The 18,677-nt window shown below is 39.1% G+C and overlaps 1 protein-coding gene across 1 annotated transcript; it reads left to right on the plus strand.

The window, feature by feature from the left end:
• The first annotated feature begins 7,976 nt into the window (after window positions 1–7,976).
• cpo (carboxypeptidase O) lies at window positions 7,977–18,546 on the plus strand. The gene is made up of 9 exons (XM_019351633.2): window positions 7,977–8,155; window positions 9,485–9,524; window positions 10,265–10,366; window positions 10,447–10,551; window positions 10,886–11,002; window positions 11,327–11,420; window positions 14,959–15,161; window positions 17,667–17,751; window positions 17,868–18,546. Exons 1-9 carry the CDS (start codon window positions 8,007–8,009, stop codon window positions 18,131–18,133), a joined length of 1,161 nt encoding a protein of 386 aa, XP_019207178.1. The 5' UTR covers window positions 7,977–8,006; the 3' UTR covers window positions 18,134–18,546.
• The last annotated feature ends 131 nt before the right edge of the window (window positions 18,547–18,677 follow it).

Below are 18,677 nucleotides of genomic sequence, written 5' to 3' on the forward strand. Positions count from 1 at the left end.
AACGAAATATAGTGTTTTTCCCCAGGTACAGGTTATTTGACGTGTTAATTTACAGACTGTTTTTTGTAAGTGTATTGATGTTTCATATGTTTAAAAATAACAGGAACAGTCTGTACAAAATTATATGGAAAAAAAAAACTTGTTAATTTATGAATATTTTTTACAGCGTAGAAAATATATAACCAATTTAAACTTAAAGTCTTTTTAAAAAGTAAGGCCATTTTTAATTTGGCATCAAAAAAGTTGGAACAAGGGCTACAAAAGGTAAGTAAATGATACTAAAAGAGCCAGTTTAAGGAACATTTTGCACCTACTTTGGTTTATTGGGAACAAGTAAGTAACATAACCAGAGCTAAAAAGAACATCTTAGAGAGGCAGAACATCTGAGGAATAAGCTCACCAATTTCCAAAAATATCCATCTACAAATTGTGGAACAAATTCAAAATAATGTTCCTCAGTGTAAAACTGTGAATATCATCTACAGCATTAATATTATCAAAACATTCCGAAAATCTGGAGAAATCTCTTTGTGCAAGGGTGGAAATCAATACTGGATGTTTGTGAGCCCTCGAGAGGCACTGCATTAAAAACATATCCACAAATGTTGGCTAAAGTTCTATCATCTAAAGAAGAAACCATAAGTGAACATAATCAAAAAATGCTGCCTTCTTCTCTGGACCAAAGAACATTTAGAGGCAAAACAATTTTTGTGGACAGACAAATAAATTGACATTCTTTTTAGAAAACATGAATTCCACCTTCTCTAGATTTAAGGGCAGAGGGTCCATCCAGCGTGTTATCAATCTTCTGTTCAGAAGGCTGCATCTCTGATGGTATGGGGATACACTGCCCACCCCCTGCCCCATCTGGAGGACATTCACTGGTCCAGATGCAGCAGAAGAGCCTGTAACATCATGAAGGACACCACACATCCCTGTTACAGTCTGTTCTCTCCTCTCCCCTCTGGGGAACGGTACAGGTTACTAAATTCACACACTGCCAGATTAAGGAATAGCTTCTATCCACTGGCTAACACTGAACTGACTGAATGTTGTAGGACTGATGAGCAGCTAGCAGCTATTTCACATTCCTACTCAGAAGTCAAGCAGCTGATCTCCTCGGTTCACAGATGTTTTCCAGACATTTTCAAAGAGGGGACACTACAGGTTAAACAGTCCTGTGCCAACTTTCTGAGAATTTGATGGCAAGAAATTCTAAATGAGCCAATATTTGTTTTAAAATGGTGCATTTTAAACCTTTCGTTTGTTTTCTGTGTGCTTTCATCAATAAAGTGCGTTCATGAGATTTGCAAATCCTTGCATTCTGTTACAGAAACCCTGCAGATGTTTTAGCTTTTGTAAAATAAAAACTAAAATCTATTCACTTGTGGTCTGTCATGATTTGGCCCCAGTCTTTGGACCATGCAGTGATATAGAAACCTTTATATTTTGAGCCCAAGGACAGAGTATGAAAGTATACCAGACACTTCATCAAGTGTATGTCAAAATGAAGATGAGGAATGAGTGGGGTCAAATTATTTGTGCAACTGCTCCTTTATACCAAGAGTCTGCTATTTAAAGAGGTTATGCTATGGCTCAAACTATCATTTCATGATCTAATCTAAACCACTAACAATAACTTCAAAGATCATCATCCACCTTTGTTTTGTGGACAAACACATACTCCGCCAAATGCGAGTGCAGCTCGAGCAGGCACTTGAGTTCCTCAAACTATCTGACCTATAAGAACCCTACGGTGCCCAGGAATGTGCATCAAAAACTTGCCTGTCTTCTCAGCTTTTGCAGGCTGCCCAGATGTTGACACAGCTTTTCTTCCCCACATGCACGCTCTAAATTAATTGCCCCACATAAAGCAAAGAGTCCAAGGCTGAGATAAACTGTTGGAGTGACCATAAAATGTTTGACAGAAAACTGTCAGGCAGTGCAAACTTTGGCTGAATGTGGCTCCTGAAACCGGTCCCAAATACCCTGAGTGTTTTAAGCATCCAGCTTAATGCAGCTCTAATCCTCAAGATTTATCTTTTTTCTCAACTCTGCACGAGCCAAACTTTAACATATCACTGGACTTGAGGTATCATGTGTTTGCACACACAGTGTTTTTAAAATGCTGAAGCTTGTGTCTGAGTCCAACTGAACTGCCTGCCTCGCTCATCCAAGAGCAGTGCTTTCATCTATCATAATGAAGAAAGAGAGCATGATGTGTGCTGTGATTCTCTATCTGGGACACACAGTTTGAGCACACAGGCCAGAGCTCAGACAGCTCTTGTCTCTATATCTTATGAGCAGTAGCTCCCAAATAGACACAATGCACCTGTCAGCAAAGGCGTGGGAACAAAGGCTCGGGTTGCTGGGGTGTAGTTAACATGCAAGCATTTTGCTGTCAGTGTATAACCACACAGCAGACAGACTGAGACAGAGAGCTCAGAATAAAGAAAAGACGGCATTCCTACTCTAATTAATCTCCGCGGGCTTAAAATTGAATTAAAAAAACACATTGGTGAGCACTACGCAACTTTAGTTCTTTATGACAATATAAGAAATACAAACACTCAGGAGACCCTGTTTGAGAGACCTTTAACTTTTAAACTTCAGATGGTGATTTTAGTTAAAACAAAACTGGTCATTTACAAATTTTCTCTGGCCTGCTGCAGTGGAGGGGTGGTACAGTGAACTCTAGGGGCGGCAGAGGGGACAAATGTGTGCTGCGACTCATGACTCACTCCCTATATATAGTGATGGAGGAGACTGATGGAGAGAATGTGTTCAGTGGAGGAGCTGCGAAAAGAGCTGAATCCTGGCTCAAGTGTGCCATACCCTGAGCAAACTGCAAAGCAACAAGAATAAAAGCAAACAAAAACACGTCAAGTGCACTCTTTGTCACAATGTGCATTTTCAGGCCTGGACGTTAGCTCAGAGCAGATAATTCCACTGATAATCGTTATTTGATTCAGCTTTTGCTATGGTCCCTGTTAACTGCTTTAATAAAGTATCCTGCATTCAAAAACTTTAAACTGTAGACATAGACAGCAAAGGTAAAAGCCTGTATATTATAATAATATCACTCAAAGGGTTCTTACAGGTTACTCTGGCCTTAAAAATGAACATATCCTTGGGGCCTATTTTCCAGTGAGTTTTAACTCACTTATCAAGTGCATGGATTACAGAGGAGACCTGCTATTAATGGATATGACTGGAGCATTGTACTTGACCGGCAAGGCCACCCAGGCCATAACACCATCAGAGGGAGCAGGATAAACATTCAGAGGACTAAAAAATAGTTAAAGCTGTGAAGAGTGATTCTTATTCATGGCTCCATCCAAGCTCGACTACCCGCTGATACTCAGAGAATAAGATCACCTGAGCCTCACACTGACATGCCTTTGTTCATGTGCATCATTGCTACATTAATAAATTGTATATTGCAGCAAAATGCATTATTCTGCCTTTTTTTATTGTAAGAGTTCCGTAAGCCATGTCTGTCATCTACATAACAATTCATAATATTTTAGGGTTTAAAGAACAGCTGTGCTCACTAATCAGAGCTGCTTTGGTCTCCAAATCCCCTCCTCTGCACCCCTGTGTGGCACAGTAGCCATCAGTGTTGATAGGCTATTACTCATGACATGTAACCAATCAGATTCAAGACAGGACAGTGCTTGTGGCTACAGACAGAGAGAAGCAGCTGCATCAGAGACAGAGTAGTTCATTTTTTAATCGCTTTAAAGGAGCATCAAAACAAAACACCAAGTATGTTCTGTTGCAAAAATAAATCCAAAACAGGATGCAAACACTACATTGAGGACTCTTCAGTGGAGCTTTCAGGTTATACTGAACTCTGGGGATTTATTAATGGCATTACTTTAAAAATGGAAAGTCTCATTGGATGAAGCCAATAAATGCCTTGTGTTCCACCTGAGCTCTGCAGATGTTGACCAGCTTCATACCAGACATGAGGAAAAGGTTGTTTATGCCTGTGGTATAGTGTACCTGAACTCTGCTGTATTTGAAACTAATAGAACCTGTTTGGTTTTTTTATCATAGTTGCTGCTGTGGTTTGTCAGTGTGTGCCTGCTAATGTGAGGCTGAACAACACTGAAGCTCACTCTTAATCCCAGGATAATGTTCTTATGTAACAATAATATTTTAACAACATTTTTTTATTTTACACCTATTTTTTCCCTTATTATTTTTTTACTTTCATTTTTGTGTGTTCTTTAAAGTGGACGTTTGTAACATTAGATGAGGAAAAACTTGAAACTCCGCCCCAGATTTATGCTGGGGCGGATGGATGGATGGATGGATGGATGGATGGATGGGTGTTTAACATTTGTTTTTCTTTTTTCCAGTGCAATCACACAATTGAGTGGATTACTTTCTAAAGGTTCACTGTGACATTTCTGAAAAGACCTTTTCTCTTTTTAATCAGCTTGAAATGTTTCCAGATTTTTCTAATGCATTTTCTTATCTAACCTTCTCCCTGTTATGCTCATAGAGTGACAACATGTTTACCCATGTAGTTAAACATCTAGTTAACTCTTTAACTTCTGAACTGAAGAATGCATTTCAAAGAGCTCTCTCCCAGAGGGACACGCTGACATTATGATTTAGAAACTCAAGGAGACAGGCTGAACTGACCTGATCTTTCTTCATTTGTGAGTAAAGGTCAATCTAGTTAAACGGTCACTCTGTGTCCTTTTCTGGAGGTCCAGAAAGACTCGCTGCATCTCATTATTGCTTCTGTAAGAGGGTGAAGTGATTTCTATTCCATAATGTTTTGTGCACATATTTCACACCATGTTTAATATTTTTTCCATGTTACTTCTGGAAAACATGTGCATAAAGTATAAAACTAAGAAAGAATGTGATGGCTGACGGCAGCAGTCAAGAAAAGACTTTGTACATACATAATTCTGACTAAGAAGAGGTGGCAAAAGTACAGACCTTCTGTACTTAAGTGGAAGTACAAATACCTGAGTTAAAAAAATACTCCAGTAAAAGCTGAAGTACTGATTCAACTTCTTTATTCAAGTGAAATGTACTCAAAGCAAGAAAGTAAAAAGTAGCTCCTTGAAGGACAATGTTACCATCTATTTTTATGCACAGGTAACTGGGCCTTCAGCTATAATAATATAATACAAATATAAAATTAGTACGTCAAAATACAAATCTTATTCAAATTTAAATCCTAATTCTAATGAATGTACTCAGCTTGAATCAGTTTTTAGGACACAAGCAGTAAAACGTAATATATTTTCTGTTGCCTACATAGTAGATCGACTTTGTTAACCCCCGACTGTTCTTATTTTTCTTTATAGGTGTGGAGGCAAAGTATTTGTACTTCGTGACTTCCCACGTCTGCATAGGAGCATCTACTAAAAATCATGGACGAGTTCAGATCTCAGTGACCTTGACCTCAAGGTTTTCTGAAAGCTTTGTGAATGCAATAACTCGAAGGAAGTCACCTAGGACTTTCAAATTCACACCATAGGAGCATCTACTAAGAGGCTGTTGGCTAGCCCTGGCCAGTATTTTTTTAATTTGTGGTTGTTATATTTAAGCAGTTGGAATCTGCAGGAGAAGAGATTTGCGTATACGTTTGCATGTGAAAGATGTGAAGCGTGAATTCACGTTGACTGTGTCTCTTTTATTGGCTACATCATCAACTGGTCCAATCAGGGAAGATGAATCTGCTCAGAAGGCATTCAAGAGACTTAAAGAACTGTTTGCTTCTGCTCTGATCCTCACTTAACCAGACTCATCCAAACAGTGAACTGTTGGTAGCCACTTAAGTTCTGGAGGAATGGTGGCATTGGCTAGAGGGCACCGAGCAAACTGATCACAAGGTCCTCACCTACCTGAAATCAGTGGAGAGGCTCAACGTCCGACAGGCCAGATGGGCTCTGTTCTTTGCTCGGTTTCATTTTATCATCACTGACATGGGAAATTCCAAATTCACCTGTCATCCCAGTAAAAATTGAACATTAACCTTTTGCTTGCATTTTGTTAGAGAATATCTGTCTGCTTCCATCATCTGTGCAATGGTCTAAAACTCTTTCACCTGGTCTACTGCATCCATTTCCAACACCACATTGCACTGGATTTCTTGACCAGACTTCCACCATCTGTGGGTAATACTATCATGCTTACCATAGTTGACTGTTTTTCAAAGTGAGTTCATTTTGTTGCTTTCTTAAAGTGCCTCCTGGCTTAGAGACAGCTCAGTTGATCGTGTTTTCATCTGCATGGGATCCCTTGAAACACCCCACACTCTATATCCCGCATTTGAAGGAAGTTCTGTGCAAACCCAGGTTAGTCTATGCTCTATTTTCCATCAACAGAATAGCAGGCAGACAAAGCAGGTCAACAAGGAGTTGGAAGCGGCTGGAGGATGCAGTTGTAGTTTAAATAAACTGAAGCACATTTAAGTTGTCGAATACAGGCCTGGAGCACCAAATCCAGATTTACTGTCAACGAGATCCAAGAATGCAAAAGAGGAACTCCCATAGGAAGGCACTGTGTGCATCAGAGAAGCTATGGAGAGATAAAACAGGAAAGCTTAACTGGAACTCTGCTGTCACTTGTAATTCAGATGCACTGACAGAAGGGGGCAGTGTTTCAGAGCCAGAGCTAGTTGATCTCAGAAGATCTCAGAGCTGCCCAAAATACAGACTTTACTATAAACAATGTTTTAGCTCTGAAGAGAGCCCATAACCATTTGAAGCAAAAACTGGCAGAAATATTATATTATTAATACTGACTGACTACAGCCAGTGTTGTACATGAACTTGCCAGTTCTGACACAGAAACATGGAAGACACAAGCTGCCTAATGTTTCTGAACAAGGGAGATAACTAAATACCTATAAAACATCAAACATAAAAACTGTAGCATCATCAGAAAGCTGTGAAACATCAGCCAGCTCTGACTCTGGAGCTGTTGATGCATCAGCTGATACTGAAAGTGTGTGACGGGACTTTTCCAGACATATGAACAGGCATGTTCTTGACAGACTGTCTTCTGTCCAGTGTTGTTTGGGAGTGGAAGGAAGTCCCTGGTAACATTGTAATTTCTTGTTGATGTACTGTTGCGTTTTCTGAAGGTTTATTGTGAAATTTCTGAAGACCTTTGCTCTTTTTTTTATCAGTTTGTAGCGTCATTACAGTTTCCAGATTGCTTATGAGGCACTGTGTCTTATCTAACCTCCTCCCAGTTATCAGTATAGTAAACCTTAACTCTCAAACTTCTGGATTACATAATGACATTCAAGCAGCTCTCTGCCAGACTGACACATTATAACTTAGAAAATGTTCTTAAAGAGACAGACTCAAGGTAAATATATAAAACACCAGATACTAGTTTTACTTGTTTTCTGAATTATAACGAATGAGACACCTGCCAGGTGTGTGTAACACTGTGATCCCACTTTATACCTGAAAGACTCAAGTTCTGGAAAGCCGTTTAAGGAATGCTGACCTGATTCTTCATTCGGCCTCTACAAAGGGACTCGAGGGCAATCTAGCTGATAACTCACTCTGTTTCTTTTTCTGTCGGATCAAAAAGACTCTGCATTAAGATAAACTTTGGAAGACAGACAGTTGACATCTAGTTATATACATGTATATGTCCTAGATATTTCTCTCTACATCTCATTATTACTTCTGCAGGGGGGTGAATTTAATTCAGTTCCATCGTGTTATATTTTTTCCACATAATTTCCACAAACGTGTCAGTTCTTTCAGAAAATATGCCGACAAAACACAACACTGGCCAAGATAATAAGGCTGATAGCAGCAGTCAAGACAGAAAAGAAAGAAGTTTGCATTTAGAGAACAGAGCGACTTTACATTTCAGCGCAATCACCAAATTTTATGGCCATGATCATGGGCAGTTAATGATATAAATAGATGACGCATACATTACTTTCCACTGTAAAGTAATTCACTTAGTCATTTCAGATCAAATATTAACAAGTAGTAGCATGAAACATGTGTATCTCTTTACTGGGCTTCCCTGGGATCAGTAAAGCAGACCAGTACAGACAAGGACTTTACTTTCACAAAGAGACGATGCTTAACTGTGTGGGATTGAGTTTTGTGTTGCTGCTCTCAGCAGTGGGAGCAGCAACAGTGGAGAGGTGAGTTTTCTTCATTAAATAGATCTGATCAGTTTTGGGGGTTTTTAAAATAGATAATTACCTTCAAAATATCAATTAGTGTACTTTTCTGTTTTTTAGCACACAAATCCTTGTGATGTTGGTACAAGTTGGACAGAGCTTTCACTTTTGTTACTTTCTTCATTTCTGCTACTCTTCACTATTTGCTGACTTTCATTGTTTAAAGTGGTACACTGAAGATTAAGGGCTGGGAAGCGTTCAAAGCATTAAGATGGTGTTTAGAATTTTAAAGTATTTTTAAAGAGTAAAAATAGCTTAAAGACAACAAATAAATATTAAAACTGAGATCATTTTGTATATTTATGTGTACACAAACAAGGAAGTTGTCTTGATGTAAAACATTTATTATTATAAATGCACATATATTCTAACTATTACAAAAGGGTTTTGAATTGGGGATGGGGGGTCAATATGGGCTATGGGCTGAATATGAGCTATTGTAAGACAGTTGAGCAGAGAGCAGGGCGTGGAGGGTTGTAAAGTATCCAATGGCCTGGTGAAAGAAACTTTATTGTGCTTTTAAATATATAATAATTTTTCATTTGGTGGCAGCAAGATTTTTTTTAAGTTTAAACATGGTCACCTTCATCCTTCTTCTCTGTAATAATATAGAGGAGGCTAGCTGCCGTAGTCTCTAGAGCAGGGGTCTCAAACTCGCGGCCCGGGAGCAACTTGCAGCCCATGTCACCCCTACTTGCAGCCCGTATATTGACATGAAGAAATATAATGCAGTTTGGCCCTTGAAGTTACTTATTTTGTTAGGGAGGATTTGTTTGTTATTGAGTGCAATGTTAAAATAAGTTCTTTTCTTTTTTGTACTACTTGAACACTTAAGTGGCTCTCACATGAGATGTCAGTGCCGGCAGTGCCCCACAGCTCATTTGAGTTTGAGACCCCGGCTCTAGAGCAAAACATTTTCCTATTATAGGACTTCAGCTGCTGAGTAGTTCAGGGTGCCTTTTCTCTAATTTTTTATTTCATAATGCGTCAAACGTGGTTGAATGGACTCCTTTACTAAACACATATGTTGCTGTGATTTGTGCAGAATGTGGTTTGGTGAAAAATTTGACAATGGACCCTTGTACCATCACCAATGCTGGCTCTTTAGCTTGTACTGACCAACAGCTGGATAGACTGCATTTCAAGCAGTTAAACGTTATTACTGCAGGCTTGTAATTTTAAAAACTATTAATTCAAACCCAGATAAAAGTATACTAAAAGTATACAGATACTATTATTGAGGTATGATTAACGTCAACTGCTTCTAATGATTCTTTTTTTGTGCAACAGAGCCCAGTATGACTACTATAAATACCACCCCATGTCAGAGGTGAGACACACATAACTCAGATGCCACATCTCTCACACACACACACACACACACACACACACACATTTTCTAAAATATGCTATTTATACAGTACTGTACAAAAGTCTTGAGCTATCCCTCATTTTCTTAATGTTTTCCAAGAAAAACAGGAAACAGATGCAATAATTTACTGGAACATGCAACATTTATGGAAATGTGATAATTTTGCACCTCACCCCCGGACTACAGATTGATCCCGATTTGAACCAAATCAACCTCAAATTTGGATCATCACTCCATAAGACCAATTTTGGTTCAATTCAGTTTTATTTCTATAGCGCCAAATCACAACAGTTGGCCAAAGGCGCTTTCTTTGCTAATTTGTCTATTATAGCGATGCAACGCCGGTTTATCCCTTTAGATATGTGACTTTTTTAACTTCATATTTCCATAACTTCATGGTGATTTAACAGTTGTTTAACGCACACACACAAAAACAATACTCTTCTTGAAATGGTCAGATACAAGAACTGGACTGAAAATGGGTGAAAAAGAAGCTAGTTACTGAAGAAAAACTTTGAAAGCTATCCAGACAGTCAGCAGAACTACTGCTAAAGACCCCAAAGCTGGAAGCAAATTATCAAGAAATGAGGGGTTTGATACATGTTTGTGTGTGTGTGGATACGTGGATATTAGAGAAAGACAGCTAACCAGTCAAAAGTTTGTAAGATTGCACTATATGTTGGTACTCCATTTTACAGATAACTAGCTGGATGGAACAGATGGTAAAGGATCACCCTGACGTTGTAACCGTGGTGAAATATGGAAAGACCTATGAAAGCAGGGATATTAGCTTGCTCAAGGTAAACAAAGTTTCAGATCACAAGCTGGCATATACCAAACAGATACTGATGCACACGGATGTTTGATATTTGTTCTCCAGATTGGCCTGAATACTGGAAAGGAAAAGAAAGCTATCTGGATGGACTGTGGAATACATGCCAGAGAATGGATCGCTCCAGCCTTCTGCCAGTACTTTGTTAGAGAGGTAAGAGAGCTGCTGTCAATATACCTCCACCAGGACTCATGGGACCCTTCTAGGGGTAAAGTTAATGAATAAATTCTATTAAAAAGGGTGGAGATTAACCTAACTCTACCTCTAGTTTGATTGCCAGTGACCTGACCTGAATGTGATTGATGTTAAAAGGCAATAAATATATAAATAAAATTAAGATTTACAAGAAATCATCTCATTTGTTGTCCTGATTGTTTTCTGTTGTAAGGGGAAAACATCCTGTCTGTCAAAATGAATATAATTTAATAACTACATGTCCTCCAGTGTGTCAGCCTGCCCCTGATGTGTGTTCGTCTGTTCCAAACAGATTCTGCAGACATACAAAACAGATGCCAAAATGGAAGAGATGATGAAGAACGTGGACTTCTACGTCACTCCAGTGCTCAATATGGACGGCTACATCTACACGTGGGAAAATGAGACAGTCAGTCCTCGTATTTGATAGATATTTATCCAATTACATTTCTAGAGTGTACACTCAGGATCTCAAACCACAGATGAACAGGATATAATAGGATGATTATCTGAGTAACTGAAGATGTAACTGATTAAATGAGCCATAATTCAATCTTTGAAGAAATTGATTTCTGGTGCTCAAAAACCTTCAAGTACAAAATAATCTAATGTTTTTACAGTAAGACACATGGGATAATAATAAACAGCATCAATCACAGGAAGCATTTAATATCTACAAAAATGTTGTGCTGCCATTTTATGTATGACTGACTGAACATTTTGCTCCACTCAGACTCGACTGTGGAGGAAGAACAGGTCACCAGGTCCTGAGGACTGCGCCTGCTATGGCACCGATCTCAACCGCAACTTTGATGCCAACTGGGGAAGTGAGTGATGTAACTGTTCTTCAGTGAAAACTGATCGTTGCAGTCTTTCCTTTTTATTTATTTTTTTATTGCTGTTTTTGAAATTATGGCCAACCATGAAACTCTCCTCAGGTCTTTGGAGAACTTTTGGCATCTTTTACCTTACTTTTGACTGATTATTTTTGACAACTTTTCTGCTGTGACTCACTGCTTTTACTAATGAAACTCTTCTCCACCAATCTGTGCTTAAACCATATGCATCACAGTTTTATGTACAATTCTAAGATTCATCAGTGCCTTCTCAAAAGAACTGGTTCCTAGCTAAACTCCAACACTACATAAACATCAAAAATGAAACACAGGCTGCCTGAGATAACTTAAATACACATCGTAGTCTAAGGAGCTTGGAAAGAAAAGCGTCTGGACTTCTTTAAGCTGCTTGAAGACATTTCACCTCTCATCCGAGAAGCTTCTTCAGTTCTAAGAGCAACTGGTGGAGAGTCCCAGATTTAAGCCCTATGGGAGTGTCCCCAAGAGGGTCATTGACCCCCTATTGATCCTCTACCTAATCATATGAGCCAAGGTGTGAAAACGGGTGTAGGTCACAATCAGCCAAGGTTTCGGGCGTCCTATCATGTGATTTCCTGAGGTCAAACGGCCCAGGATGTGAGTGGGCGTTAAGGCATCTGGGAAGGGAACTCAAAACTAGATTATAAATGGCAGACAGTTGGTGTCGTAAGCCACCTCCTCTGTTCAAAGATGGTCGCTCACAGAGGACATAGATGGCTTCTTTCACTCCTCTTTCAAACCATCTGTCTTCTCTGTCCAAAATGTGAACATTGGTGTCCTCAAAAGGTCCTCTCTTTTGAGGACGCCAATGTTAACGCCCACTCACATCCTGGGCCTTTTGACCTCAGGAATTCACGATAGGGCGGGGCTAGGTTTCACAGCGGTTCCACCCATAACCTTGGCTGATTGTGACCTACACCTGTTTTCACACCTTGGCTTGTGTGATTAGGTAGAGGATCAATAGGGGATCCATTGTCCCTCTTGGGGGGACATTCCCATAGGGCTTAAAATCTGGGACTCTCCACAGAACTAAAGAAGCTTCTCAGATGAGAGGTGAAACATCTTCAAGCAACTTAAAGAAGTCCAGAGACTTTCCTTTCCAAGCTCTTTAGACTACGATGACCTGGATGACTGAGAACCTCCACAGACTTAAACACACATCTTTAAGTGTGCATTACTCTTATTCCCTATATACATGACAATAAAGTGCACACATTTCATTAATCAGACATCTATTTTGTGTGTTTGTCACAACACAGAAGTCATGGTAAAGAAAATGTTTTTAAAAAAGTACACCCTCTGTCAGTTCTAAGTTATTACATGTCAGGAATAATTTAAAAAATAATTTGGTCCTTACTAAGTCTTACACTTATTTAAATACAACCTTAGATGAACAAAGCTGACTCAGTGACTGCCAGGTTCCCAGGTCCTGTGGCTGCCAAAGAAGCCCAAATCATCACCTCCCACTTTGTAGTGAATTGACTGGGATGTCCTGGGAAGATTGGCAATGGTCTTGAATGTTTTAACTTGTGAATAATCTCTCTCATTGTGGAATGATGAGCTTCAAACTCTCTGGAAATGCTATTATAAGCTCTCCCAGATTAATGGACAGCAACTATTACTTCTCTAAGACGGCTGCTGATGTCTTTTGTTCTTGGCATTGTGTTAACACACACCTGAATTCTCCAAACCAGCAAACTGGCAACTTTTGCTAACTTGCTGATGACCAATTAATGTAGTGAATCTGATTAACAGGACCTGGCTGCTACTTACCCTCTTAATTCTTATGTTACCAGGCAGGGTGTTCTAAATTTTTCAAACACTGCATCTGCATTTTGGCTTACATTTTGTAAAATAAATAATGAAACAATGTAATATGTCATGTATCGTTGTTCATGTAAGGCAGTATCTACCTAGTTTGAAGACCTGCTAAGTACCAGGTTATATATATTTTATTATGCTTTGATATGTAAAAGTTAGAATACCTTAAAAAAAAGACTCTACTTCTATCAAGCGAGGGTGTGTCGCAGGCAGCGAGAGGACCCAAAATCTAGGACTTGGCAGACAGGGTTAATTGAACTCTAACAGCTTTAATGCTGGAGCTCGCAAACAAAATACGAAACAACAAGACACGCGACTTAAACTGACAACAGGAATGACGACATGGCAAATATCAAAGGGAAACTGAGGACTTAAATAGACATGAGGTTAATCAGGGAAAGAGACAAAGCTGGGGAAAACAAGGCACAGGTGAACAGAATCAATTAAAGAGCAAGAGGGAACACAACACCTGAAGGAAAAGAGACTATCAAAATAAAACAGGAAACTAACACTAAGATTAAAACACAGGAATTTGACAGGCCAAAGTAAACACAAAGACAAAACTGACTAAACACAGAGGACATATCAGAAACACAAACTAAGCCTGGGGAACATAGGAGGGCTTGAGAATAACAAAGAAAACAATTAATACAAAATCAGAATGAAAACCTAACCAAAGGTAATATTTGAACTGAAAACTACAACAAAGTCAAATGAAAAATATCAAACAGAAAACTGAGTCCCAAACAGAAAACGCTGGGTACAAAACCCAGGAACCCAAACCCAGGAACTTCCTTTTTACAGTGACTGTATCTACAGACAAGTATTGAAGTTCAGTGTTGCTTAGTGGAGAAAGACACACGAAAAAAGTAAAGATAAAAGCAAAGAAAACACTAAACTTTGCTTCCTCCAATTTGCCAAAATCGAGATGCTAATGCTAATGTAGCTTTAGCTTATCACGCTATACAAAAACCATTAAACCTAATCCGCGAATAGGAAACAAGCTTAACAGACTCATATTTTGTTTGATGTTTGAACCAAGTAGCCAAAAAAGTTTAGACGTTATAGATATATGCTCCAAAGGCCAAAGTGTATGTCATGACATCACCCAGAGACTTGGGACTCCATTTTGAAGCCTCAGCATTTGGTCACTTCCATTTTATTTTTTTTAGAGTCAGAAGTATTTGAAGATGAGGGTAGAGTGCTAAGTTATCTGCTAAAGCTATTAGCTTTGTTAGCAAGCTCCATTAAGTATAGACACACATATCTGTCAATTATTACTAAGCAACAAAACGGATAAAATACTAGAACTTTAATCACCGCTCATCCACACACCAGGCTACATTACTTGTTAGATAAATCCATTGCAAATATTGAAACAGCAACAAACAGCAAAAACAATGGAGATATCCAGTTCAGTGACTTGAATTAGCAGTGGCGAGACACTGTTTAACTGCTTGTCTATAACAAAAACCAATTAAAACAGGAGTCTATGAGGTTTGACTCACTTTGGGAGGCAGCCTCAAGAGGAACTGTAATTTTTATCCTAATTTTAAGTAGTAGCCCAAGGGTTACTACTACTTAAAAAGGTAAACTTGTGTTAATAGAATGTGAAAAAAATAATGTTAATATTATATGCAATTCATATTCTCCTTCTTTGCCTGCACAGCCGTTGGGGTATCATTTAACTGTTGCTCAAACACCTACCCTGGAACCAAACCGGCGTCTGAGCCTGAGGCCAAGGCTGTAACTGAATTTGTGGGAAGCCGAAAGGACATCTTCCTGTGTTTCCTCACCATCCACTCCTATGGCCAGCTGATCCTGGTTCCCTATGGACACCCCAACTACACTGCCCCCAACTATGATGAGCTGGTATTTATATCAACAAATATAGTGATGCATTTTTTTTACACTTTTCTGAGAAACTCTTTATAGCCTGACAATGGTTATACCTGCATGCATTTACATTAATAAAGAGGAAGTCCTGTAAGTTCCAAAGCGGGGCCTTCAAGAATTGGACTTGTTTGTCCAGCTCATCCCACAAATGCTTGATTGGATTGAGATCTTGGGAATTTGGAGGCAAAGCCCAACCCTCAAACTCATTGTTGTGTTCCTCAAGTAATTCCTGAACCAGTTTTCCATTGTTCTTCCTGAAAGAGGCCAGAGCCACCACAGAATACTGTAACCATAAAATGAAAGGGTGTACATGGCCTGCAACAATGCTTAGGTAGGTAGGTAGATAGTACTGTCAGTCCTTCCATCCATGTGGTAGGACAAAGGTTTCCCAGCAAGAAATTGCATCACACTGCCTCTGTCAATTTGCCTTCTTCACATAGTGCATCCTGGTGCAACATGACTGGTCTACAGTTATGCAGCCCCATACATAATAAACTGTGATGAACCGCGTATTCTGACACCTTTCTATCAGAATCAGCGTTACATTTGTCTAGCAATTGGAGCTACAGTAGCTTGTCTGTGGGAGCAGACCAAACAGGCCAGCCTGAAGCGACATGCTTCAGTGAGACTTGGCCACCGATGACCCTGTTGCTGTTTCACCAATGTTTTCTTCTTGGACAACTTTTGATAGATACTGACCACCGCAGACCAGGAACACCTCACAAGAACTGTAGTTTTGAGATTACCCAGTTACTCAATTACTCACTTAAGCTTGCCCACTTTTCCGCTTCTAACACTTCAACTCTGAGAACAAATTGTTTACTCGCTCCCTAATACATCGTACCCACAAACATGTGCCATGATGAAGAGATAATCACTGCTATTCATTTCACCCATCAGTGAATAGCAGATATATAGAACAGCTACAAGGTTTTAAGTTTTTGCTGTTAAATAAAAAATATATATAGCATAGACAAGTTTCATTTCATATCAGTCTTGTATAATGGCAGCTTAGTGGGGCAGACATTAGTGCTGTCACACTCATCCCTTGCGTGGTGACTGGTTCCAGCTTCCTCCCACACTCCAAAGACATGTAGGTCAAGCTGACTTTAGATATGGGTTAGACAAAGCTTTTAGCGGTCAGTAAGATTGTGAAAGTGCTAATATAAACACTAATCTGTTTCCAACAGTATGATGAATAATATTTTTTTTTAACTGTATCAAAATAAATAAATGGATTGTCATGTAACCAATTTTCTACTTTTTAAAAAAAAGATAGAGTTCATTGTTTTACCTTTACTTTGTGTTACAAATTTGTCAACAGACCTTTAGGAAAGATCTCTGTAAAATACAGTACAGCAGTGAAAGTCTGCTATACCTCTTAAAAGATATAATAACTTACTTTGGTTTTGGAGAGTGTATTTTCTGAGATGACATTTTATTTTTAAACTCCTGATGCAGATCGTTTGTTGTGATTAAGCTGAATCTAGTAGGACCATTTTGATGTGGAACATTTGCAGGTGAAAAATAATCATCAATCACAATATAAACCATGTGACACCATGTCCCACTTGTTATTTCAGCCATCCCGTACCAGATAATATACAGACATTTTTATATGTCTGGCTTATATTAAAAATTACACGACTGGAAAGAAAACATAAAGAAAAATAATGCTCTCTAACTTGCGTTGACGATTCAGTACTTTTAATTGCTTTTAACTGTCTTATTTAACATTAGCTAAAGTACATTAACGGGTTTCTAAGGCTATTTAAGCTCTTTCTGTCTCCATTGTCTGCATCCAGGGGAGTGCAAAAAAAATTAGCAGCACTCCTCAGTTGTTTTGATTTGTTTTGTTTTCTTTTCATTTTTATGCTGAAAAAAATGTCATCTGTTCACAATTTCCAATTTGCCAAAAAATGTCTTGGTCCAAAGTCTGGATGCATATGGAAGAGAGAGAGGAATTGCAGAGTAACTGTGTAGAGGCTGGAAAGCAGCCATGATAGATCCATGAAAATTGAAAGTCCACAAAGAACAGTAAACCTTAAGAGGAGTAACAACACAGCTGAGCTGATCACAGCCTGTCCAATAAATCTACTGGAGTTTACAGTACAAATTAATTTGGGAGTTTTATTAACACTAGTCTGATTTATGTATATCTATACTCGGGGATCTCCACTTTCCAAGCCCAGCATTAACTTCTGTACAAAAAGGATTAAGATGAACCGTAAATCATGCAAAGCTACTCCAGCAGAATCAAATGATAAACATATAGAATAGGACAAGGGAACAGTAGGTCACCCTTAATGGCACAAATACTGATGGAGCACCATAACATTTAAAACTGTATTGATTGCCTTATACAGTTACTGGCATCTCATATCTTTTCTCTAGACTTTTATTTATGAAAACATACAACTCCAGGTTCTGTGGACCCATGTTTAAGTGACTCTATGCAAAAATTCCTTTCTGATTCCTCAGATGATGGTCGGAAAGGGTGCAGCAGAAGCAGTTTGGAAGGTTCATGGGATGAACTACACTGTAGGAGCCTCGCCTGATGTACTATGTGAGTTTACAAATCAGCTGCTAATTATAATAAAATAAACTGCCCATATCTTTAAATATTAAGTTTGAAGGACTTTTAGGTGGTTCAGAAATGTAACGGTTAAACTCTTTCTCCAGACGCCAACTCTGGTTCATCCAGAGACTGGGCTCGAATGCAGGGGATCCCCTTAAGCTTCACCTTTGAGCTCAGAGATAACGGGACGTACGGCTTCAAGCTTCCTGAAGACCAGATCCAGCCTACCTGTGAGGAGGCCTACAGCGGGGCTCTGCACATCATCACCTATGCCCACGACAAGACCTTTAGCGGTGCTGTAGCCAACGCTGCTGTGACCCTTTGGTCCATACTGTTAGCAGCGGGTGTCACTGGAGCCACCCTCATGTGAGGTGGACAGCTGTTTGATTTCAGCCATCCTGCTGTATAAGGCACTCATATTTAGTTCTTCACCTCAAAGTCAGATTTAGAAACAGGATGAGCTTTAAAGATTCAGTATTTGCTGGAAAGAAAAAGAACAGTGAATGTAGAATTCTTGTGCTCAAATTTTCTTGTATAATAAATAGAAAAGTACTTACAGAGCATCTCCTCAGCAAATGTCCTCTTTCACAAGGTTTAAAGAAAGTGATTATCCCCAATGATATTAGGACATAAACATTATGTAAAATGCACTTTTTTTCTTGCATTGTTTGTTTGTCAAGGCTAACAAACTGAGAAACTTGAATGCCTTAAATAAAAATACTGGCAGTAGCGAGTGCAACCCCTCAGCCTCCAGTAGCTGCACCTCTGGTATGAATTTCAAAATCCTGCCTTGCCTTTTTCTCAAGTTATTGCATTCACAAGATTTTCACAAAACTTCACTCTGACCTTGAGGTCAGGGTCACTGAGATTTAAACTTGTTTGAGATTTTTAGTAGATGCACCTATGGTGTCAAT

The sequence above is a fragment of the Oreochromis niloticus genome, linkage group LG23 (genome assembly GCF_001858045.2).
Source record: "Oreochromis niloticus isolate F11D_XX linkage group LG23, O_niloticus_UMD_NMBU, whole genome shotgun sequence".
In the NCBI taxonomy this organism is placed as follows: domain Eukaryota; kingdom Metazoa; phylum Chordata; class Actinopteri; order Cichliformes; family Cichlidae; genus Oreochromis; species Oreochromis niloticus.